Source organism: Pteropus medius, unplaced genomic scaffold, assembly GCF_902729225.1.
Source record: "Pteropus medius unplaced genomic scaffold, Ma_sr-lr_union100, whole genome shotgun sequence".
NCBI lineage: Eukaryota > Metazoa > Chordata > Mammalia > Chiroptera > Pteropodidae > Pteropus > Pteropus medius.
The window spans coordinates 27,881,868-27,907,415 of record NW_024350319.1 but is presented as its reverse complement, the minus strand read 5'-3'; the positions used below and the strand labels follow the sequence as shown (position 1 = coordinate 27,907,415).

Below are 25,548 nucleotides of genomic sequence, written 5' to 3'. Positions count from 1 at the left end.
TGTGCTTTGAGAGAGGGCTTTCAGAAAATAGAGTACAGAAAAAACTCATTGTTGACATCTGAGGAAGGATTTGAAGAAGGAAGAGAGTAAGCCTTGCAGGATTTTAGGGAAAAGTGTTCCAGGTAGAAAGTCAAGTGTAATAGTATGAAAGGAGAGATGTGTCTGCATTGTTCTAAGAACAGCAAATGGCTGGAGTGGCATTTGGAGGGGTGGCAGCAATAACAAGTGACCTCAGAAAGCACAGAGGAGAGAGGATAATGGTGCTTTAGGTCCTAGTAGGTAATTATGAGACTTTGGTTTTTACTCTGAATGATACAGAAAGCTGTTGAAAGCTTATGAACATATACACTGTATAATCTAACGGTTTCACTCTGGTTTCTGTAAGAAGATCAGATTATCAGGATGTAAAGGTGAAAAGAGGAAGAGTAATTAGAAGGTTATTGCAATAATTGAACCAAGGGGGTAGTTTTGGTGATAGCAATGAAGATGTCGAGAAGTGATAAGATCTGGATATATTCTGAAGACAGAGCCAACAGAATTTGCTGATGGATTGGATACTGGGTATGAGAAAAATAGAATAATCGATAATGATTCCAAAGGAAGACGGGGAAGACTTCAGAATGAGTAGCTTTGACAGGAAAATTAGAAATTCATTATGGATATATTAAACTGGAATTCCCTGTTAGATATTCAAGTGGGAATATCACGAAGGCAATTAGGTATGTGAGTTTGGAATTCAGGAGGAAGTCTAAGCTAGAAACATACATTTGAAAGTAATCAGCACATAGATCTTACTTAAAATCATGAGAATGAATGCGATTACCAAGGACATGAGTTTGGGAAAAAGAAGTAAATTCAAGGATTGGGCTGTAGATAATTTAAGTGTTTGGTACTCCAGGAGAAAAGAGAATCAATGAGACTGACATAAAAGAGTCAAAAAGCTATATGTAGATGGAAAATAGAGAGAATGGTATCTGGAAGCCAAATGAAGAAAGTGTTTCAAGGATGAGGATAATAAACTGCAATTGATTGATTTATAAAATGTTTCTCTTGATCATTTGCATTTCACTTGTTCAGGGACTCAATGTCTTTAAGTACTACAATCTATCAAAATGAGAACAAATCTGATGTTTCTGATGTTATTACAGCTCTTTTGCATGATAACATTTCATCTTTCATCTCTAATTATGAAAAAAGTTATCCCCCAGTTAATGTAATTTTAGGCATCTGGTTGACAGGAGAGATAATTTTGAGGATTTGGGGCCTTCCTCTTGTCCTGTTGCATAACGTTCTTATTGTTAGCTCTCTTGAAAACATTTGTATAGTTAGTGGCCGTTTACAGGGATACAGTATCTCTTTTCTTTGCTACCTTTCTCCTACAGTCCATTCTTCATCAACATTTTCCAGGCTCAGTGAGTCCTCGCTTAAGGAGCACAATTCCCAAGGACAGCAAAGGACAGAGGGATAGGTGTATCAATGGTACATTAATCTTGTTACAGACCCTGGTCTGGAATTTCCCAGCCTGAAAGTCTATCCCTCAGACCATCTGCTGGTCTTCTCCTTTCCATTTCCCAGACTTCAGTTTTTTCCTTCTCCATCTAAATACTAGTTGTTTTGCTTTCTTCCCTACCTCCCTTGATAGTTTTCCTTCCTTTCCCTCTAGCTTCCAAAGAAATAGGAATCCAGAATCTATTTGTAGATGGCCTCCATCTTTTGTTCCTAGGACAATGTTCATGAACTTTCAGATGGAAGTACCATGGAACAAAAATGGGAATGGGGGAAATTGAGGTGTTAGACATTCTTTCTGAGGTGAAGACTGCCTACATTTGGAGATGGAGAAGTGAAGGCCACTATGGTATTGAGGTTTCGTCTAGTCCCATCTGGTCCTGGCATGCCAAGCAAAGATTCTGTTCTATGCCCTGTTCTACGGTGTCACAAGACATATGATCATTAGAGCATCGATTAAATTTAAGTATTAAATGCTTATGTACATCATTATGTAAATCAAGATAAAACTTCAACATACTAGAGTTTTGACTACAATGAAAATTAGGAAGCACAAGATTTCACCAAAATCTTTAGAGAAGAATTACACTTTCAAAAAAATCAATCATTTGTTAAATGTATAGAGTATGTCAATACAATAGTAAATTTGTGTTTTTTTAAATACCAATTTAAAGTTCTAGTATAAACAGATGAAATTCTAAGGATTGCCTTAACTTCTCCAACCACAGACCCCTCATCACTTCCCCTATTAAGAAATTTAAAATTGTCACATTATTTATTCATTTCATAATAAGATCCAGCATATGATTATAATTTTGGAGTGATCGTCAACCAGTATAGAATTAAAATGAATCTCTTCCCCCAACAGTGTCTTGGTGGTAATGAGACACAAGACACACAGGTTTGATGTTAGGGAAAGGATGCAGCATCACATAAGCAGGGCCCAAATGGGACAAAAGGGAATGGCAGACCTGGGTGAGAAGATATACAAATAAGAAGAAAAATTAAAAACTTATCGAGTGTGGGCAGTAGAGGAAATCCTTAAGTACCTGTAAGGTCACATGATAAAGATGATTAACCTTTTTATGTATTAGAATTGGAGCCAGTGGGAGAAAATGTAAGAGAACATATCTCATTAGAAAAAAACTGTATTAGAGTTGATCAGGAATAGAATCATCTGCCTTAGAAGGAAATGGATGAATCAATGCTAAGAGAGGTTAACATCTAATTATCAGAAATTTTTAAGAAAGAGTCTGAAGATGAATGGTTGAATTAACACAGGGCAATTCCTACTCTGAGATTTCACAATTGTGTCAACTCTAGTGAAGATTTGGGTGCGTACAACGTTTCTATGTACCCACGATAGTGATGAGCATTGCCAGAACAAAAGAGCCATGGAGAAGGAGAAGAAGACAGAGAGATCCCTAAAACAATTTGGTTTCATTCAATTTTCAATCCAATTCAGAATTTATTATCTATGATGTGCAAGACGGTACATTAGGCATGTCACAATTCTCCCCCATGTTGGTTCATTTAAGATATGTTTATTGAGTAGCTACAATGGAGTTCATATTCCACAAGTAACTAAGAGTAGAAAAGAGAATGTGGCATAGTAGTGCTCCTGAAAGACCGCAAATCTAGAAAGGAAGAACATAGTAGATTTTTATATTATATGAACATGACTGTCTATTTGACTAATTTAATTTTCTTTTGAAAGAGTAACTGGCAGACCTCATTGTATGTAGACAATACATTGAAAACACATAGGAAATAGTAGAAAGACCAGTGGATACGTAACTTGAAGTTGTACATCTGCCACTTATTAGTAAACTGATTCTTGGTAGGTTGAAATATTTACTAAAAGCCTCCATCTCCCCATTTATAAAATGGGGGGTACCTAGTATTGTTGCAAAGAGCTGGCACATTAAAATCCATAGAGGTTGTAATAAATTTGTTATTTTGAATAGTTGGAAAAGTAATAAATTTCAGAATTTATGTTTTACAAAAATATAAACTATATAAAAATAGCAACTTACAGAAACATAGCTGGCATTAATATAATCTGATCCTGGAATACTAGCATCAGCTATCAGCTTCACTCTGTTATTATTATCTAGAAGAAAATATAAGAAATCAGTACTAATTCAATTTTAAATTGCCACTATTTTTTTTTTTTTTATAAAAGTAGTACAAAGAAGTTCATGATATAACATTCAACATTACAGATGGGTGTAAAACTAAAGTAGAAGTTCCTGCTTATCCCATATTTCCACTACCCAGAGATAATGACTATTAATATGTTCTTGCATATGTTCCCAGAAATTTTTATACATGTTCATAGAAAATTAACTACAAATAGGATAATATATGGTCTCTCCTGTAAGTTGCTTTTTACATTTGATTATATCTTTCCATATCAGCATAAACAAAGATACCTAGCTCATTATTTTAAAAAGCCATGTAGTAGTTTATTGTTTGAATATGTCATATCTAAAGAGTTAAACTAATCTCATTTTGTTATTATAAAATGCTGAGTAAACATAATTGAACTTTTTGTATATATATTGGAGTGTCTTTGTAGAATGCATCACCAGCAATAAAATTCCCAAATCATATTGTGCATTTCAAATTTTGAAAGATATTCTCAAATTGTTCTCTGATTAGATCAATTCATATTCTGAACAAAAAATGTTTGAACAATTCTGTTTCACTACCACAAGATACTATTAAACATTTTAAGTTACAATCTTTTGATAGATACAAATTGATAACTCAGTATTCATTTTGATTTCCTTAAATATAAGTAAAATTGAATTTCTTGCTTGTTTATTGGCCATTATAAATATGTTTTCTATTAACTATCTTTCCTATATCATTTTTCTATTTAAAAAATACTTTATATTAAATACAAAGGTTATATGTAGCCTTTTGTCATATGTATTAAAATTTTTTTCTTAGTTTATTGTTTGTCTTTGACTCTGTCAATCTAGCTAGCTATCTTATCACACATAAAATTTATATTTTTTATAATCGAATTTCTCATTATTTTTCATTATGGTTTCATTTTCATTGTACCATTCACGCAAAGGTGTTTGTCATCAATTTTCTTATTTTCACAAATTCATTCCTGGTTTCTTCTGGAACTTTAATGTGTTTTATTTTCTGCTTTTGTTTTAAGTATTTCAATCTTTGATCCATTGGGACTTATTTATTTATTTTTCTTATAGAGTGAAGTAAAATCTATCTTTTATTGTTTGTTTGCTTGTTGCCATTTAAAACAACAAACAGTCCTGATTTTTCAACATTCCATTCACCTTTTCTCTCCTTATTCAAAACACTGCTTTTATCATACATTAGATTTTTCTATGTATTTAGGTTTATTTCTGGACTATTTATTCTCTTTCATTAATTTATCTAACCATTCTTTCTTTAATACCAAACTTTTAATTATTATTCTTTAGACTATTTTAAGATCTGATAGAATTAGATGTCCTCTATTCATTAATTTTTTTTAAAGTTTTAAAAAAAATTTTTCCTGAGGATTTTTAGCAAGTTGGTATTATAATTGCAATGTCCAGTGTTAATTTTAACTAGACATGGAAATGATAAAAATTAAATATCTATAACTACATAGTTATATTGAAAGTTTTTGTTTGTTTGTTTGTTTGTTTGATTTTTTAATTTTAAAACCTCAATGGGAAGGCTCTCGATAGTGGAAGAAAAATGGGTAAATGGGTTTGGATTTGAATTCTAGATGATCTGTCTACCATATGTATGGCCTTGGGTGAATTGCTTAGAGACTCCTTTGTTACTTCAGCTATAATACGTAGATATACATTTATTTTGTATAATTCTCTTAAGGAAGACTTAAATGAAAGTTTATAGTAAGCACTCAATACATGTTCTTATATTGTTAAAACTTAAGCACATGTTATATGTTAAAATGACTTAACTGTATTGTTAGTAATTATAAAGACCTGCCCAATGGGTTAAATTAGAAATAGAAAATATTTAGGCAAATTTATACAAATGATTATATCCCAAAGATTTTGAATTTGGTATGATCTAACTATTTTAATGACAGTGTGGCTAGTCCTATAACTTAGAAGGGAAGCCATCAGGTTTCTATTCACTTGATATGCCTGCTCATAACTATTCGAGTCAACAACAAGTTAAATTTTTCTTCATGGTGTTGGAACACTTCTGAAGGTCATAGTGTCCTGTCAAACAGAGATTTGTAAATCTCTTCTGCAAGCATTTGCTGCTAATTCTAGTATCTTAAAGCCCTGTAAGCTAATATCTTCTAAAATGCACTGTGATATTTGAAATCCTACTTCCTACATTACTCAGGGGAAACAATGCACTTCACTTAGCTGGCTCAAGCCAAAATTCAGACTCTATTAAAATGAATTCATTCTCTAAAAGAGAAAAAAAATTTTGTTTTCAGCTTTATGGCTTCTCCACAAGCACAATGGGAGAATATATTTTGTCTAAAGATCTCATTTGTTTGGTGTGTGTGTGTGGGAGGGGGTCAGAGGGGTGGAGAGGATGGTATACTGGCCCACAGAGGTGGCTGTGAGTTTACAGCCTGCCTTTTAACCCAGGCTATCGAAGTGGGCTTGTTATCTCCAGACTAGAGACCGTAAGTGACATTTAGCATGACACTAAATCTTATTCACTCAGAAAGTTAACAGTTTTTAAAAATAAACAATCTATCGATTACTAACAATCCTAATAACTAACATTTATTGAGTGCTTCCCATATTCCAATACTGGGAAAAGTAATTTACATGATTATTTCATCTATCTTCACAATAACCTTAAAAGATAGAGACCATCGAATTAATATGTCTAGTCACTAAGATAGTGGGTAAATAGGATTGCAACCCAGGGGGTTCAATTAGAACCCATGTGTTCTTAGCTTTTTTACTATACAGAAGGCAGTATGTATTATTAAATTAAGAAATTATTGTAATAACATTCTTGAAAAATATAAAATTTTACCTAACAAAATTATTTCTTATAGGACCTCCAACTCTTTAAGAGGACAGTTAAAAATCTTTCCTCTAAAAATCCATTGAAAAATACTGAATATAGATATAATATAGAAATTTAGGTACAGATGAATATAAAAACATGAGAATTTCCATATCTCTTAAACTTATGATGCATCTCATCCAGGTTAACTCTCTGAAATTAAAAACAAAAGGACTTGTTGAGAAAGCTTATGCCGTAGAAATTTAGAGATGTAATACTAACATTTCTCATTTCTTATAATGTCTTATTTGTCAACTGTTCTTAAAGTCATTCACTAATGGTTTGTTTTGTTCTAGAAAGGAGTTTAGGATTAAAGCTATTTGTATTTTCATCCTATTCTAATACTGGTAATTAGCAGATTCCATTAGATTACTATCTCTTATATCATGTTTCCTTAAATTTATTTCATGACTCAGTTATCCTCTTGTTCTAGAGGATATCAGAATTTGGTCCATTTATTTCTATACATATATATTATGATTTTACATTCTATGATTGTATTCTTCTCTAAGTCCATGTTTTTCTAGATGGGAGAGTTTAATTTGTAAGTATGGAATTTTCCCCAATATAGTTTTGAAAATGCACAACACATAGAAAAAAATACATGTCAACTCTAAAATTAGGAATATTTTAAACTTTAGATTTTGAAATAATATTGACAATATTTCAAAACATCAAAAATATCACTTTTTATTTCATAATGTAAAGTGTATTAAGTCAGAATATAGAAAGAAACATCTGCTTAAAAAATACATCAAACACTTATTATTATTAACCGAGGAATGCTTTTTTTTTTTCTTTCACATAACTGCAAATTCTTAGAGCAATAATATGGTTTCTTTTCTAATTAATCGAAAAACGAAGCCATGTTTATTATGGTAAGGCACAAACCTGCCTCCTTTGTAAAACCAATTCTGGTAAGAACTCTGATCTTAATGAATATTTTACAATGCATTTTTTATATTCCATAAGAAAACAAGGCCATGCTCTTAAGAGAAACTAATGCACAAAGTTACATATGAACTTTCTCTTTTTGTTTGAAAACTAGGTCTGTAGAAAGATGTTAGAGAGTTTTGTTACTTGGGTTAAATTACAAAGCTAAGAAAACTATTAGGTCTATAGTTTCTTGCACCTGCATAAGTGAACCTTGTGTGAACAGGCTGAAACCATGTACTTTAATAAATATTAACAAAGCAAAGGAAACACAATTTGAAAGTTGCTGCTAACAAAGCACATTATTATAATTCAACTAATATGCAGTGAAATATACTTAAGAAATATAAAATGCTAAGATGCATTTTGTGGTCACGTTAAAATATTCCACAGCTAAAACCAGAGATAATAAGTGCACATACATGGTTTTATGTTTGGAAAACGGTTTTTTGCTCTGTTCCAAGGTAGGTCGGCATCAGTTGAAGAAAGATCCTGAAGAAATTTTGGTAATTCCTGTGGAATAAAGTCATTGCAAAATTTACATTTATTTCAGAGGTAAATAAGAAATTCCACTTAGTAGTAAAAGACAATTCTTTTCTGTAAACCCTTTTATTTTTAAATTGAAAACACCTCTTGTAATTACCGAAACAAGGTTAAATTAATATTAATGAACTTACATAAACTTTCACCAAAAATATACTGAATGGAATGGTCAGTTGGGCTACTGCTCTCTGGTATAATTTCTTTGTGTTTTGGGAAGCTCTAAGATGTAGCAACCATGTTAGTAACACTTTTCCATATTCTACTAATGGTTTTGTCAGGTACATACTTAATATAATTTAATATTTTAATGTCTACTTAGTAGAGAAAGAGAGTTTAGTGATTTATTTTTTGTTTTTTCTCGTCAGGCAGTGTGATTTCATGCCTATTAATTGGTACAACACTGGTCAGCTTGAGAAGATGCCAAAGGTCAGTTCCTGTTCTCAGTAGGCATTGTTAAATCGATAGTGGAATGCGACAGTGAGATTAAGAATTATCAGACACAGACGAAGGGTCAAGAAGATCTATTATTAACATTCTGGTGAAAAATCATGATATTATCCATTCATCATTAAGAAAATTGGTGCAAGAAAATGTGTTCATTATTTTGTTGAGCTGAGATTTACATTTATAAAATTTTAGAAATAAGTCTCAACTTGCCAAATTTCTTGACAAGTGTTAAAAACGTGTTTTTACAATTTATTCAACATCATTATAAATTATTTCTTTTAATTGACTACTTCTCCCTTCCCTCTTATTGTTCCTCAAAAAGAAAATCTAGACAGTCTTTTTTTCAAGTGGATATGTATGAATTTGGTGTGTTAGCACTAAGGCTTAGAAAAAAATTAACCAAGTGAGGAATCCTAGGAAAGCTTCCTTGTGTCAAGGTTTTGGGAGTATAGGTCAGCATGTTTGTAAGAGACAAAGAACTATGCAGGGGAGGGGAGAAGAAAGGTGAATTGGAAATCCCCTGAAAAGTGGTATTTCTATTCTATGATTATTTTACATAGATGTTTCTATTTATAGATTTAAATGGCTCTGGCCTTGATAATTAATACCCAATTACCAGGTTGACTGTTTGAAGAGTAATGGTACACTTGGTTATTCTTATCAGGGCACACAGGGCCTCAACCACCCTCCTTACTGTTAGCTCTTTCTCCTACTGTTCCTTCTTTTTAGTGGATCACAGATGAGTTGGACTATTTCGCATCCTCATGCTTTCGCATTCATTCTCTCTCTCTGGAATACCTTTCTTTGCCCCTTTTTCTACTTATTGGACTTCAGCTCTTCCTAAAGTTAATCGCTCTTCCTAAAGGTTATCTTTTTGTAAAGTCTTCTTTTCTGACTGCTATCCAAACAGAGTTGATCATCACTTTTTTATGAACACATTTTTTATCGTAATATAGAGCATTCGTAATTTTTTTATACAGTTCTTATAATATGAGCATCTTTCTGGTAAGAATTATCATTATAATAGCTAACAATTGTATCAGCCACTATTCTTAGTATTATACACATTCAATCATTTTAGTATTCACAATTCAGTGAGGTAGCAATTATAATAAAAATTTCTATTATTTTAGAAATGAGGACATTGAGGCACAGAGAGTTTAAGTGATTTGCCAAAGGTCACTTAGCTATTAAGTGTTGAGTTGATATACATCGGTGTATCACATAATAGGAGCTTATAAATATTTAAAATATAATAAAATATAATATAACCTGAGTTATAAGGTTTATCAAATATATGCATCAAATATGCATTTGTTTATTAAAACACAATTTTGCTTTAAAAAACTTATTATAGCATTAGAATAAAAACATTTTTGTAAAAGAAGCCCCTTACATATTTATATACATTTATATAATATATACACAAAACCTATACTTATATAACAAAAACCCAGGTTCTTAAAATCATGATCTCCAAAAAATTTAAACTAGAAAATTTCTCAATGTAATATCTGTGAAAATGTTACTGCTAATAAAACTTATCTACTCAGTCATGCATAATGTGATTTTATTTGCTCCTACGCTAGTGAAATTCTGCTTCTGAAAACTTCAGAGTTCTCTTTGTGTAAATACTAAGAAGAGTTTTATGGTATCACTGATTTTGTTAAGTCCAGACCAATATTATTTAAGAAGCATAACCAAAAAGCTGTAGGAAATACCATTAATCTTCTGACATTTTTGTTATTATTCCCTGAGAGACTGAAATATTATAATCTTGAATTATTCAAGCCAATAGTTCAATTCTTTGTTTCAGAAATTCACACACTAAGAATTTCATGAAAAAATAAAGTTTTGGTGACATTTAGAAACCTGTTTTATTTTCATTATACAAAATAATCATCTAAGTTAAGAAAGATGCTTACAAGTCAAAATAATTTGAAGATCTGATATCTATCTTATGTTTTAAAATAATTTCAATTTATTTCAATTTATAAATATGCAAAATGTTAAAAGCAACAAAATCATTCTTAACTTTTAAGTAGTTTTTGGGTGACAAGTTCTTAATTTTACGTATTCTCCATAACATAAAATAGCATTTATTACATAGCAACTTAAAATCAGGCCTTGTAAAACATGGAGATTACTTATCATTTTTTAATTTTTGGACAGTTATAAAAATAAAGTTATTTTTATAGTTTCTCAAAACATTAAGTTCTGCTGTCAGGTTCATCTGTATCACTAACAAACTAAACAGGCAAATCTAAATTGGAATTATTTAGTGTTTATATCTAAAATAATTATTTAACTATAAAACTACATATATTGTATAACTCAAGCCTTGTACCCAAACAAAACTCAAGAAATACAGCATTATAGATTTGCATCTACATCTGGATGAGAGAGCAGTACGAAACCAGGCCAGGATGCTATTCCCAGGGAGGTCTGAAGAAGTGCACCTTTTCCTGACACAGCAGGTGAGTAATTTTGTTCAGGTTGCACCAGAGGCTGCCCTATCTCACATTACTATCCAAACAATCAACCTGGTAATTGGGTATTGATTATCAAGGCCAGTGTCCTTCATGGCCTTGCATGCTTAAAATGGACATGAAATGTGACACATGAAACGACTGGAGGTCTGGCAATGTTGTGACAACTGCTAGTAACATACCGAAAATTCTTCTTGAAACTTTAGGTTGTTGTTTGTGCAAAGCTCTTCAACATGTTGCAGGAAAGATTTCTTGCTTATCGGCCTCCAAGCAAAGAAAGGTATAAAACGGAGTCACGTTAGATTGAGTTCTTTCACTTTCGCATTGGCACTGGTGAACGAGTTACAGAACAACGGACATTTCAAACCCCATAAACCACCCAGCCTTTTAAAGTGACTCTGTCACACTTACAAAATTAATTTTTCCCCTTTGTAAAGTTTTCTTCCTTTGTATTCATGGTACAAAATTCCTTCAATTTTTAAGTGACTTTAAATGAATGATTAACATTTTAATGAGGGAAGTTTTTCAAGTAAATGTAAAGTTATCATTGAATCCTAAAGCGCATAATACCTCTTTGTCATACAGAAAGCATTTTATACATTAGAAGGTTTTAGAAGATATAAAATATTGCAGTGACCTCATTCTCATAATGACATGGTTTTTAAACCCCAAGGAGTTTAAATATCCCCGTATTACTTCCCAAGCTAAAATACAGACATGCAGGCTTTGCCCCAGAGAGAGAGAAAGCATTTCTCCAGTTACCATGCAATTAGTCATGCTTTTATGATTTATATCTAGCTTAGAGGTTTTTCTAACAAACATACAAAAAAGGAACCACACATTAAAATTCATCAAATCAGTGAGTCTAAAGTTGATATTCAAAAAAAAGATATTTCACAAACTTACTTGATGGATTTTCTATAACTAAGTAACCTGCAACAGAGATTGTGTTAAATGCATTGAGTTGAAGGTACAGCTCTTTCTGAAAGAGTTCTAGATTAAAATCAGAAAAATATAAATCAGTAATGTGTAATGTGCTATGCCTTTATCTGACACATGATCATTATTTTAGAATCTATTTCATTTTTAAAAATTATATATTGTTTGAACCGTAATATGGCCAAATAATAATTTAGCCTCTCTCTCAGGTTAAGAAGGAACCTTTTTATATTGTTAGGTATTTGGAGCACTACATTAAAAATGGGTTATTTTTTAATATATTACATAGCATTCAATGATCTAAGAAAGTTAATAGAGATTTAAAAAAAAATTTTCTTTGTCCAATAGAGAGTGCTGAACCAAGAAGAATGGAACTTTGAAAAATGATATTATATTGCCTGTCTTGTTTCATAAGTGAGTTTTGATGAATATGTAACCATAACAAAATCATATCATTTGAATTACTTAAGACATATTTTTTTGCGACAGTTCATTGGTCAAGTTATTTATACTCCGAAAAATATTAAAATAATTTTTAACATCTAAATAGACTATGCAGCACACAAATTCAGAGATGGGCACATCTTTAGTAACACATTTGTCATCACAATAACTTAGCACTGCAAAAAACACAAAAATCACGAAGTTTAATTAAATCAATAAAACCTATAACTTATAAAAAGTTTTAATTTTTAAATATTATTGGGTATGATTTTATGCATTCCTTAGTGAAGACTACTTATAAGAAGATGTGATTTTTGAAGTAAAGGATGAACGAAAGGAAATAATTAGATTGAAAAATGTGGTATAATGAATATTATGAAAATGTTCACAAATGTTCAAATGAAGAAAACATGCATCAAAAAGAAGTATATTTCATTAAAATACTGGGACTGGTAAAACATATGGGAATGCTGGAGCAAGTATTTTCAAGAAGAATGATAGAATTCTTGGTTAATGATGTAGGTGTCCCCAAACCAAAGGAGGTATCTCCCAGCCAGCCTCCCAGGGTATAACCTGGTAGAACATCATGTTACCAAACATGGCATCACAGTGATAAAACTGCAGTGCTTGAGCAAAGTCTTGGTGCATGAGCTTGAAGGCTTCCCACTATTCTGGTGATTCTAAGAAGGCAACAGAGAAATCCCAACTCTAGATGGATACAGAGATGGCTAAATGGGCTATCGAATCAGAAGAAGCCCTGGTTTGGGGACAGGAAGACACAGTGTCTGAATTAGACAGTCTGGACACATTTCTGACATTGCGACAGTGGGGACTAGGAAAAATTCCCTGTTGGAAATAATTACCCCTTAAGCAAGAAAAAAAGACATTATGAACTAGACCCACACTACCTCTGCCCCCTTAGATGCCTGATGACCCAGTGCTGTTCCTCAGAAATTGCTGTGGCAATGAAGTTTGGTTGGGCAAATCCTAATTAACTGAGCTTAAGATAGAAATAAACGTGTACTCGAATTAACAAATCAATTTCCCTACCAAGTGGAAATGGAGAGTCTTGAGTTGCGTGGAGACCATTTTTACAGTAACAAGGAACATTTTTCAGTTTGTGATTGGTGAAATTCAAACACACTAACAGGCCGTGATTTAATAACAGCCTTATTGTCCACCTATATAAGGATAGTTAGACTTAAAAGATTCTCTCTGGTAAAAAGGGTCCAGGATTACTTGAGGCCACACTGGCAAATATTTTTACTAGAATATCTAGAATCTCAAATAGAGCTGGTTTCTGGGCAGCCATCAGTAAGTCATTTAAAGAATTGGTACACGTTAATGAAATCCCCAAGAGATGTTAATCCCCAAGAGATGTTAAACACAAATAATCATATTAAAATATAAATGAGCAAGAAATAGCTAAAGCATCATATTATTATTCATATTCTTGCTTTTTTATTGATCTCTATTCTCATTTAGAAATCATAACTAATTGAATAACTTTTTTCCTTTAAAGTCAGGTGTTTTTTTTTTTCAGTGAAAAATGCTACAGGAAATTACTTTTATTTTACTACTTTTATTATTTTCTTTTGCATTTGAAAGATCTCTCTAAAGACACTAATTTTAAACCATAACCGGCTAGCTATTGGACTTAGGTGGATATTTGTAAATTATTTCCTTCTTATAAAATATGATGTCCCTAATGGCTTCAAATATCTGCACCAACAAATACCAGCTATATTATCTTGAACGAGTTACTTGATCTTTCTGTGCCTCAGTTTCCTAATTTGGAAAATGGGGTAAAATATGTCAATCAAAGCCATATATGTAAAATGCTTAGAAAATTCCCTGGCTGTAAACAACACATAAATGTTAGTTACTATCATTAGTACTAGAATTACTTTTTCTAGTTTATTTTGTATAACTCAGGCTCCTCCTACTCATCTGTTCTATAATTAATAATATAAAGAAAGATTTTTTTGTTTGTTTTTAAAAGAATATTCGGTCTTAAATTTACTCACAAATGGGTAGGCTAGATTGTGCTAAATTAAGCAGCAAGATTTCCTATTTTATTCTTCCTAATCATGGTTCCTGAATAAAGAGTGGTCACAAATATCTAGACATCAAATCCTAGTCTTATTTTCTGGTTTTCGCTTCAAAGTGCTAAATAAATCTCTAATATAATGACTATAAATACTAAGTTTTCAAATAATCACGTAAAAACATTTCTAATCATGCCCATATTTCTGACATTATTCCTTATAGCTCCCCTTCATACACTCTGTTCGCACTCCAAGTATTCTCTTGGTATCTCTCCCTCTCAGTATGTACCATTCCAGGTGTTTTCTCACAAGCAGATTCTACTGATTCCTTAATGGCTGATTCAAATGTTAACTCCTTCATGGACCTTTCCTTGCTCTATTACTGAGAAAATAATTTTTCCTTCTGTGAAACCATCACCTTCCACCCTGTATTATGGCTATTTAAGTACATGCATTAAGGATACATGCACTAAGGTTCATAAATACTTGAAGGCAGGGGCAGGATTAACACCTAACTTACTTCAAGTCCCTCAGAACCTTATTCATAGTGGACAATGAATAAATCATTGTTAAGTATACAATTATGGATGAATTCAGACTAAGACACACAGTAAGCTAAATATAAGTACTCTGATAATGAGAGAATAACTGAGTTGAATCAATTTTGCACTAAATATTAAACAATTAAGAATTCTCATATGGTCCTACCTCAAAGCTTTAGATAAGTATGATCAAAAAACAGTATGAGTCTAAACAAAAGCCATATCATATCACTTAATATTAGAATTTAACAGGTGCTAGATACTTTGTTAGGAAATAAGATATCAGAACAATAAAGTCGCTCTTTTCTACTTAAGTAATAAAAAAAGTAGGGTGTGTTTTGGCTTTATTTTCTTTTGTATCTTTTTATCTAAACTCAATCACTTAATGTAATCTGTACTTCATACTTGTATTTACATAATGTGAGAATCAAAGCTTCTAATAGTCTAATTTTTATGTAACTGTCCAGTCTATGCTGATGTCACAGTTATGTGTGAACCGAAATCTTGAAATACCTATATGGATAGCTTAAATTTATGCCAAAATGGGCATAAATTACCTAATTCAAATAAAAATTAGATTTTTTTTTCTTGTTGTCTATAGTTTCTTTCCATTGAATTGCTTTGATTCTTAGCTTCATATCACATGGATATCATTTTCTCCTTAAGTATTGGTTATGTTCTGAATTTTGTTTTTCCTTGAGGTTTTAAATTTTTATTTTTAAATAAGAAAAATATTAATTTTGACAATAATGCAGGAAATTAGAAAAGAAGGTGGGATATAATATGAGAAAAATGAATTGACTTATCACTGATGAAGTAATTAGAAAAAGGGTTAGATACACACACAAATTTACAGAAATTACTGTGCATGAAAGTCAACAATGTTATTTCAGAAGGAGTGCTATTTTCAAATCAAGTGCTCTGTGAAGACACTTAAAGAAATTCAAATAGAAAACATTATTTTTACTAAGATTTAAAAGAAATCTTTAAAAATTGTTAAATGGAAAGCATTTTAGACTGGTATGGTATTCTTATTTTATTCACTTATGATAGTGAAGATTATTGCCAAATCATATTCAGTTCATCAGTATAGAAATCAATTTTAGAACTGTCTAGATTTCAATAAGATAACTGACCACTTTTCAATATAAAAGGCTAAACATTTTTTATTACATGAATCTTAGTTGTCTTAAATCCTATGCTTTTTTGCTTGAAGGGTATTATTTCATGTTTGGGTTCATTTTTTAAAAGTCTATCAAAAACTTAAATTCCACTCAGATTACTCTTGATAGATCCAGAGAGGAACCATTTATTTATGTTGGCAGTGGTGATTGAAGACCATATTGTCACAGAGACTCAGCTTTCCCTCAAGGTCAATTAGTTGAAATCTATAGGGAACTAAAATATAGTTCAAATAGAGAGCCATAGATGATAGCATATAGATGAGCAGCTTAAATCAGCATTACCAGTGGCATAGGACAAAGTGAGAAAATTTGTGGTTTTACTTAATTGGTTAGATCAGGATAAAAAGAAAAGAACCTCAAATTCTTTTGCCTTGATATAAAAATACATATTTGTACACATTTACATGTACTTCATAGTCAAATAAAAATTTGTAAAGAATCTTTCTCTCTGGTAAAACATATTAATTAATCTTTCCAGGTTTTGTAAAGTGTTGAGTGTGAGTTTTTAGTTTATATATTTCATCAAGTCATTAATTATTCTGACATTTACAGCTACTTCTGCAATGATATTCCATTACTCAGTTTTAAAAGTTGTCTTAATTTTTGTTCCTTCCTATTGTTTTCACTTGTTAAAGGCTTTAAAAAAGTATCCTTTCAAATCCTTATTCATTCTTTTATAAAATAACCAATAACATTTCTGTGGTCTTCAGTATCAGTTAAACTGATTATCCTAACCTATGGCTGGTACTATATAGCTGACACTAAAACTTCACTCTATAAGGTAAACATACCATCTGAATAAGTGAGTAGTGTAATATCTTTCCTATTTACAGAAAACAATCAGTAAGTAAGTGAAATCTAAGTACTTTCTCAGTCTGTCTCCTCATATCTGTGAGGACAAATAGGTTTAAAAGGAGCTTAGCTATTTGAATGGCATCTCTCTGGAAGAAATGCCCTTTCCTTTTTCATCAGTATTTCCAGTGCCGAGAACAGTGCCTGGCACTTGATGGGTGCCCAGGTGATATTTCTTTTACTCAAACAAGGTGAAATGGGTTTTTAGATAGATATGGGAAAGCAACATTCTTGCTGATGTCAAAGTGATGAGATAAGGTTCCCAGGGTGGCAGGAGTTGAATTTTTCTCATCACTAACCCTCTCCATATTAGCACATTTGAAAACAAATTCTTGGCTGTTGCTTTATTTTGTCAACCATGTATTCTAAATTAAAACCATGGGCATAAGCTTAGCTACCTCAGGGGCAATAGGGAAGAAGCAGTAGATAGGATGAAGAGCCTGCTGACAGCTGTGTGAAGAGATGGGCAAAGTTCTCAGTGAGAACTTAATGGAAAGGAGACAGATGACATAATACCATCTAAAATGAAAATCCTCACAGCCTGAAGTATTAGCTAGTGTGGCAGATAAGCAATGAAGTTCCCCTATTAGATGTTAGAAGGCAACCTCTGAAAACTAAATTTAGAAGAAGACCACATCTACCTTAACAATGTAATCTATGTAGAGGTGTTCTCTAAAGGCTCTCATTAACCCAAACTATTAAGTTTTGCTCTGTCAAAGCAAGAGCTCTGACTGAGCAGAACACTAATCACTGACTCTAGGAGAAAAAAGTTGGTGATAGAGGAGAGACAGTGAGAGTTCTATAAAAATGAAAGCATTTTTCTCTGAGGTACTAATAGCATAAAGCAAAAGAAACAAAGAGTAAAAGCATTCTGTTTAATGATGATGAAGAAAGACATTCAGCAGTGTTACTCAACCAGACTGCTGCTTTGAGTCTGGAATGCTGAGAGGTCAGCTTTGAGTGCTGGTTGGAAATTGATCTTTTATGTGTGATGTGATCACTTAAATCTTTAGTTCAACAATGTCTTACTTTGACAAATGTTTGAATCTGATCAAGCAGGTCCTTTAAGGAAAAGTATTTTCATAAAACTATTTTAATTCTGTCAGTGGGAACTTGGTAATTAGTTAATATAAAGTAAAACAAGATTAACTATATTCCAAAATGCTAAATGTGATTAAAGTAGAAATAGGCCTGGCTTCCTCTATTTTAATTGTGCTGAGTGCTATTCATGGTCAATGAGAATGATGGGAGCATTATCCCCATTCAGCATTGTGGCTCATGGAGACTGACTCCTCTTTAGTAGATTTGGGATTTTGAAATCAAATGCATTTTCATTCCCTGCCTCCATTCACATCCTTTGTGTGAAGAAACTGATTATCACTGGGGCATGCAATCAATTGCTGGGCTCCAAGCTAATGCTGACATTTTTGCTATGCTATCCTTAGAACGTATAAAGCAATTTTTGTGCTAGGATAAAAACAGCATTTCTGAGCATCAGAGGAGTGCCTATAAACATGCACAGTTGGCTATCTGGTAGTTAGGGTAGAAGTAAAGATTCCAGGAAAGGTGTCACTCTACATGCCTCAAAGTGAGAGAACAGGAAATGTCATCATCTTGGTCCTTACAGATTACTATCTGCAATAGTTGAAATGAGCTTGTGTGTAGTGCAAACCCAGATTCCACCTGTCAGATGGCAAACTCAGCTTTGTGTCATGGTAATAAAAGGATAAAAAGCAAGTGAAGAAATCTAGGTGAACACTTATTTTACTATCAAAGCTAACACAACATGAGAACACAGCAAAGTTTTAGGACATACACATTTTGAGACAATGTGCATTTTACCATATCAATAGCATGCAATTTTATAGAGGACACATTATAAGTAGAAAGTTTTTTTTTTGTTTTTTGGTTTTTTTTTGGCTTTAAAAAACAACATATTAAACAACAAAACGCTCAACAAAATATGTATTTAAAAAATAGAGCACACCACCTGACAAGATTAAAATAATCACAGCAGAGCTCTGCATCACCACAGTAACTTACTGGATGACAAAAATCTCCTTGCGTCTAAAGAAAAATGAAGAGTATCTGGAAGTAAAGATTCATTATTTAGTATACAAACACACTGTATTACTTTTGATTTGCTAACACAAGAACATGAGCATTACAAACCTTAAGCTTTATTCTACTTCAGGACATTTCTTGTCTTGAATTCACATATTAGTCAGATATTTCTTATCTGCATTCTTATATTTTTGCCATTGCTTGTAAAATAGTTTAAGACAGAAGTAAAATTAATGACAAGAATCTGTCAAAAAACTGACAAATAAAATGCTATTTTACATAGAATTTCATATATCGGTCAAATGCTATGTATTCTTATTGAAGCCACAATAAAAATTGCACTACCAAAGATTTTCCAGTTTCTGCAAGTTTGAACCTATGCCCAAATGTCATCATTCTTTTGCTCCATATAACTAGAGAATAAATAATTTAAAAGAAGCAGTTCTTCCCTTAGAATCATTCTCTGTACAGAAAACACTCTTTGAAGAAGGATACCGAGTCCTTGTCTATTTAGGAGGGTTCATATTGATCTCATCTAGCATGCCTCAGAATTAAACACACACACACACACACACACACACACACACACACACACACACACACACACACACACACAAACACACGTATCATGATATCTCAGAATCAAACAGACCTGGGCTAGCATCATGGCTGACCTATTTACTAGATGTATGATCCTGAACAGTTACTTAAAACCTCTAAGCATCTTTTGTTTTTCATTTGTAAAATGAGGATAAGAGTACCTACTACAAAGATTGAAAGAATTATTTGCGATCATTACATACAGAATTTAAGACATAGAAATGGCTCATAAACAGTAGCAATTATTATGTTAGCAAACCCTACATAAAAGTAGATTTGGATAATTTTTAATTTTATAAATATTAGAAATAACAATAACAAAAACAAATGTATTCTGATACAAAGCACATTTATGGTATCCTTTTAAATGGTAGCTTCCTGAGGGCATAACTATATGTTTAACAATAATTCAACATGCAAATATCTAAAGTTATTGAAGAGAGAAACTCTTAGACTAGCAATTCAATTGTCTTGCTTCATTTTGTTGAGAATTTTAATTCCATTCATGATTACTGGATTGGGCCTTGAGTCTTTAAATAATGTACCATTACATTCATTCAACTAAAACAGGCAAGATAATTAGTATGAAATAAAGTACAAATTTTTTGGAAAAAAAATTGAGGCCTAGAAGAAACTAAACACCTGTCAAGTAAAAATATTAGAAACATTGATAATTGTTATTCTACTATTTTTTTTATTTACTTACCATAGGACACAAAATTTCTATAACTTAAGTATGAAAAGAAGACAGTGAAAATAAACTTTTTTAGCAAATAGAATATCTAACTCGTGAAAGTTCTGTTTCATTATTTATTTGGAGGTATTATGACACTTATGGGAAGGTAGTCTGTGTTACACTTGAATTAGTTAAAAACAATCCATAATGTAAGTCAGTCTCAGCAATTTTAAAGAGACAGGTCTATGTTTTACCTGTGTGTACATGCTAATCTTGCTAATATTTTCTCCTAGAAACCTTTCTCACTTCAGCGGATTAAGTGGCTGTGTTTTGAAGGAGTGATCACAAAATGTTGTTTTGTTCATTCATTTATTATATAACAAAACCCACAGGTCATTTTCTAACCTGGTAACTGTAGAATAGATGAGCCAAAAATATTAAATATTCTTACTAAGAAATGTAAATTGCATTGTCTAAATTTACATATAAAATGTGCATAATGAAATAACATAATTATCATTCCAAATAAGAATTTAAAACATTTTGGTATACCTCCGAATGTTCTCATGGAATTATAAAGTACTAAATTTTTGAGTTTTGTTCTCCTTTGGGAAAGAAAAGTATAAAGTGAGAGAATTATTCTTCAGATATTTAGTGAAACAAGGTAGAATACAATTAAATAATGAGAGTTTACATGTACAAAAATTATAGGATGAATCTTAAAATATACATAAATATACAGGCAGATAAAATAGTTGAATAATTTCTTAACTATAAAACCCCAAATCCTTGAAAGAATTCGGTACCTAGCATTGTAATGACTTCTTCTGTCAACTAAATAACTCTCAAAACTAATATTTTAATGACTGATTAGATATTCTTCTTTTATCATTTCTCTATGGACATGTGAAGACATAAAACATTGAGGAAAACTGAAAGAAAATAGCATGAGGAAAGTGAAGAGATTGGATGAAAAAGAACATGCATGAGCCTCAAGTAAGAATATTAGAAACACCGATTATGTTAACTGGGTAGACTTAAAGGAAATTATCTCAGTTCTTTCTTGCAAATAACAAGGACATATGGCATCCTCAAACTCCTGGATTCTTCACTTCCAGAATCAACCATCAACCTCTGTGGCTCTATCTTCATTAGAACTGTATGGCATTAAATACATTTAAATCTTCCAGCACCTCAAAGACAGATGAAGGGCTTTACAGCTTTAGTGAAGGACAGACCCATGCATATGTGTATCTGACTAATTATAGATCTGTTAGTTACTATTTTTTTTAGTCATATTGTCGAATGTATTAGTGACTTTATTAATATAAAAAACCTTCAATAAATAGTAAAGCTGGACATAAAGCTCTGTAATGAAGAGTTAGTACCCAAACCACTTAGTAGTTATTTTAATAAATTTCTATAATAAATCAAGCAAAGAATATTATTATGTGCTTGCCATTGGAATTACAGATAACAATGTTTTTCAGACACAAGTACTGAGATCATAACAAACAAATGATAAAGTAAAAAGAATGGAAACTAAAATTATGAACTTTACTATTACTAAGGGTCATATATGCTAATTTTCTATATGCAAAAATAAATAATAATTATTTGAAAAATATTTGAAAGAAACTTCTACATCATTTTGCAAATGAGGTGACATATACATAAACACATGTGGAAGTTGGAAAATAAATAATGAAGAGTCAAGGTTAAATAAAGCAGTCCCTGCATTGTAAATATCCAATAATAAACAGTCTGTACAGTCCTCACCCACCTGTTCTATTAGCTGCCATGACAGTAAGTGGTAAACAAACAAATAAACAAAAACAAAACAAAGAAAACAACCTTATCCCTTTTTGATAATGGTTATTTTCAAAAGTAGATGGAGGAAAGTGCAAGCTGTGAAAACACAGAGAGCTTAGGGGATCTGACCTTACCACGGCCTGCCTAGAATGCTAACCTCCTTGATAAAGAATACCTTCTCCAATACTGACTGGCTTTTTTCTCTTTATTAACTTATATCTCCTAAAAATTTACTAAGAAATTTCAGGAGATTAATAAAGTTTCTTTTATAAGAAGGTTCTAAAGTGGATGCTTAGAAGCTCACATTTTAGTATGAACAGATTCATTTAAATTGTTTAAATAACTAAAATTAATTCCATTGAGAGATTTGTTTTATTATTTGTATGCTTTAGGGTGTAGAAGAAATAAACTGGGACCTCAGGCCTGTGGAAGGGGCACAAAGAATTGAGAAAGCAGTATAGAAGGTAGTTGGAAGAATACTATTGAAATTCAGTGGTCCCACAGGGGAAAAGAAGAAATGTCTTTTTACTATGTAGCATGACCCTTCAAGGACTGAGAGACATAGCCTCAATACTAGCAATGCTCTATTGTTCCTACGATGATTCATTTTGGCAGGTTAACTTGGGAATTTATTGCTCTTTTATACATAACATTTCTTATGTGGAAAACTGTCCTGGGCAATATATAACCATCTTACACATAGTCTTTGGAGCAATATCCACTCTTGATGGGAATGGCTTGTATTAGAATATTAACAAAGATAAATATCTCAATAGAAAGAATAAGTTTTCATATTCAACACACCAATTTCTTTGTAATCTAGTGATAACACTGAATAACTTTCATTCTGTAGCATTCGGAAGGACGCTGCTCATCCGATGACACTTCCCGCAATAGCACATTTTAGTTATTTTAGATATGCTGGAAATATTCTTGCAAAGTCAACCTATTAGGAAAAGGTTGACTTTGGTAAATGATGACTACAAATGATTGCTTTCTTTTTAAGTTCAAGACCTTTGATTGCCTATTTTCAGAGTTAATAACTTTTAAAAGTTCACCAGAATTGTGCAAGTACCTTGTAACAATTATGTTTATTTAAACATCAAAAATATTGGCTCTTATAAGAATCTATGCTTGTTAAGATAGCCTGATGATAGTGTTTATTAAGAATTTGATAAGTCATGTCAAGACAGAAGTTTTTTGAATGTGCCAACATTTTGAATAATTTATGATGATTTTAAAAGATTTTAAATTAGTTATTCTTTAAAATCATTCACTTTACTATTTCTAATGCATACTGATGAAGTGTCATTTGACATTTAGTACACACATTTTTTACTTTTCCTCCTACAAGTAATTTTTACTTTGTATTTAATTTTTAAATATTAAGCAATTTGAAAAATGAAGTAACAATACACAATTTAGACTTTTAATGTAATTTTATACTATATATTAAAGTAAGGAGTTATAAGAAAGGTTTTTATATGAATGATATAAATAATATCAAGTAGTTACAAATTTAATTATTTTAAACTTCTGATTAAAAATGTGGACACTCCCAGAATATCTGCTATAAAAAAAATCTATCATATGAAGTGAATTATTAAACACAATTTTAAAGATTTAATGTATAAAAATATTTGTCTCGAAAAAAAAAATCCAGCTTGAACATTGTAGTCTGAGGTTCAGATATATCGAACTCTTAAGTATTAAGAAGATTAAGTGATTCTCTGAACACCAGTGAGAAGTGTGTAGAAGATGGAGGTCACCCTTTGAAAGAAGATCTCTGTGACCTGTATAAATAGGAGCCCCACAAACACTTCCAACAAGCATAGGTCAGAACAGGGTCATGGCTTCAGGCCCTCTGGACCACTGTTCGCCCAGAGGAGTGTGCTCACCGCGTTAATCTCTCGTCCTTCAGTTCCAGGTCTGCCACTGTAATGAGCTGATCCAGTTTGAATTTAGTGTCAATAATTTCTGCATCCCGAGGAGAGTATGTGCCACCTTCTTTCTGCTTCTGCCGAATTCTAAAATAAGTGTAATAAAGTTCAAAAAGAAAATGTCATACAAAGCATATGAAATTAAGTTTAATTTTCTTTTTAAGTAAAGACATTAGTCAAATAATGTCTTCGTTACGATCACTTCTCTGAATATATTGCAATTTTACAGCTACTCAACTTTTTTTTCCATCTGAATTCTATAAGACCTATTCTACTACATATTTTTTAACATGTTGTTTTCTTGAAGTTTCAAATTTTAATGAGAATTAGTTGATTAACGATTGAGTCACTGGCACAGTTAAAATATAGAGCAAATGAGACTGATGTTGTGAGCTTGCTTCTCCTCCCCTCTAGCTGTCTCATGGATTTGTCACAAGAAATATGCCAAAGTGGAAATAGCTCAGTGTTATCAATGCCAGTGCTAAAACACAATGCTCCATTGTTTTCACATTCACATAACATTTTTACATATGTGAAAATACATAAAAATGTGTTTTGAACTGTCTTCTTGACTTTTAAAAAATATTGTGAAGTATATTTTTATTTACAATCAGAAAACTCAGGTTCAAAAATAAAAGTCACATGAATCTGAGATTCAAACTAATGTCTTTTCATTTTAAGCCATTTACACGCTTATTTGTCTATAACATAGTGTGGTAATTTACAGAGTAATATTTAGCTTTTCTATCTATCCTTCACATTTCAAGTATGTATTATTTATTGAGTTATATATTGGAGATGATATAGGAAGTATAAAATATTGTCCTGATCCTTAAGGACATTACAAAATTTAGTTGAGAAGCAGAATCTAAATTTAGAAAAGCATAGAAAGAGAAAAAAAGATGCAAATTAAAACTCATAAGACAGTATCTGATTAGTTATAAAGCGTTATATAAGTGATTATAATTCTTAGTATTTAGAAGAAGTAAAGAAGTAGGATGTGACTTGGGTGTTCCAGAAGGAGAAGGAGGAGGAGGCACACTTCCAGTAGATTGAACGAAAGGAGAGCTGTATAAAAGCCTAAGGGAATGATCAGGTGAGAATAGATCTGTTTGTCTGAAGAGATGTAAGAAAGTGATAGAGAATAAGAGAGGACCATTTCTTGCCCTCATAAGGAGTTCATCCGGGAAGGAAATGAGAAGTCAGAACAGATTTTAGAGCAGGAAAACAATATAAATATGACTGATGTGTGCTTCTTAGGGACAGCACCCATATCTTACATAATATGTCTTTAAAATGCCTAGAATAAGGATTTTCTTTCATTATCTTCTGGCTGAATCTGAGAACAGTATGTGGTATTAGAAAAAAAATCTTTTTCAAGAGCATTTCAAATGATCTATCCGAGAAATTCAAGATGAAACTGATCGTGGGCATAATTTATATAGGACAATGCTCTTCAGATAAAATAAATATAAGGCCCAGTGAACTACTT

At 31.8% G+C, this 25,548-nt stretch overlaps 1 protein-coding gene across 1 annotated transcript in view; it reads right to left on the bottom strand.

The window, feature by feature from the left end:
• The window catches only part of PTPRQ (protein tyrosine phosphatase receptor type Q), a 165,476-nt gene that overhangs the window by 11,438 nt on the left and 128,490 nt on the right, over positions 1-25,548 (bottom strand). The window contains exons 35-39 of the mRNA XM_039838923.1: positions 24,015-24,143; positions 11,862-11,888; positions 11,138-11,219; positions 7,899-7,989; positions 3,543-3,619 (exon numbers count right to left, since the gene is read on the bottom strand). Of these exons, the coding sequence (XP_039694857.1) occupies positions 3,543-3,619; positions 7,899-7,989; positions 11,138-11,219; positions 11,862-11,888; positions 24,015-24,143 (406 nt within the window). The remainder of the gene's footprint in view (positions 1-3,542; positions 3,620-7,898; positions 7,990-11,137; positions 11,220-11,861; positions 11,889-24,014; positions 24,144-25,548) is intronic.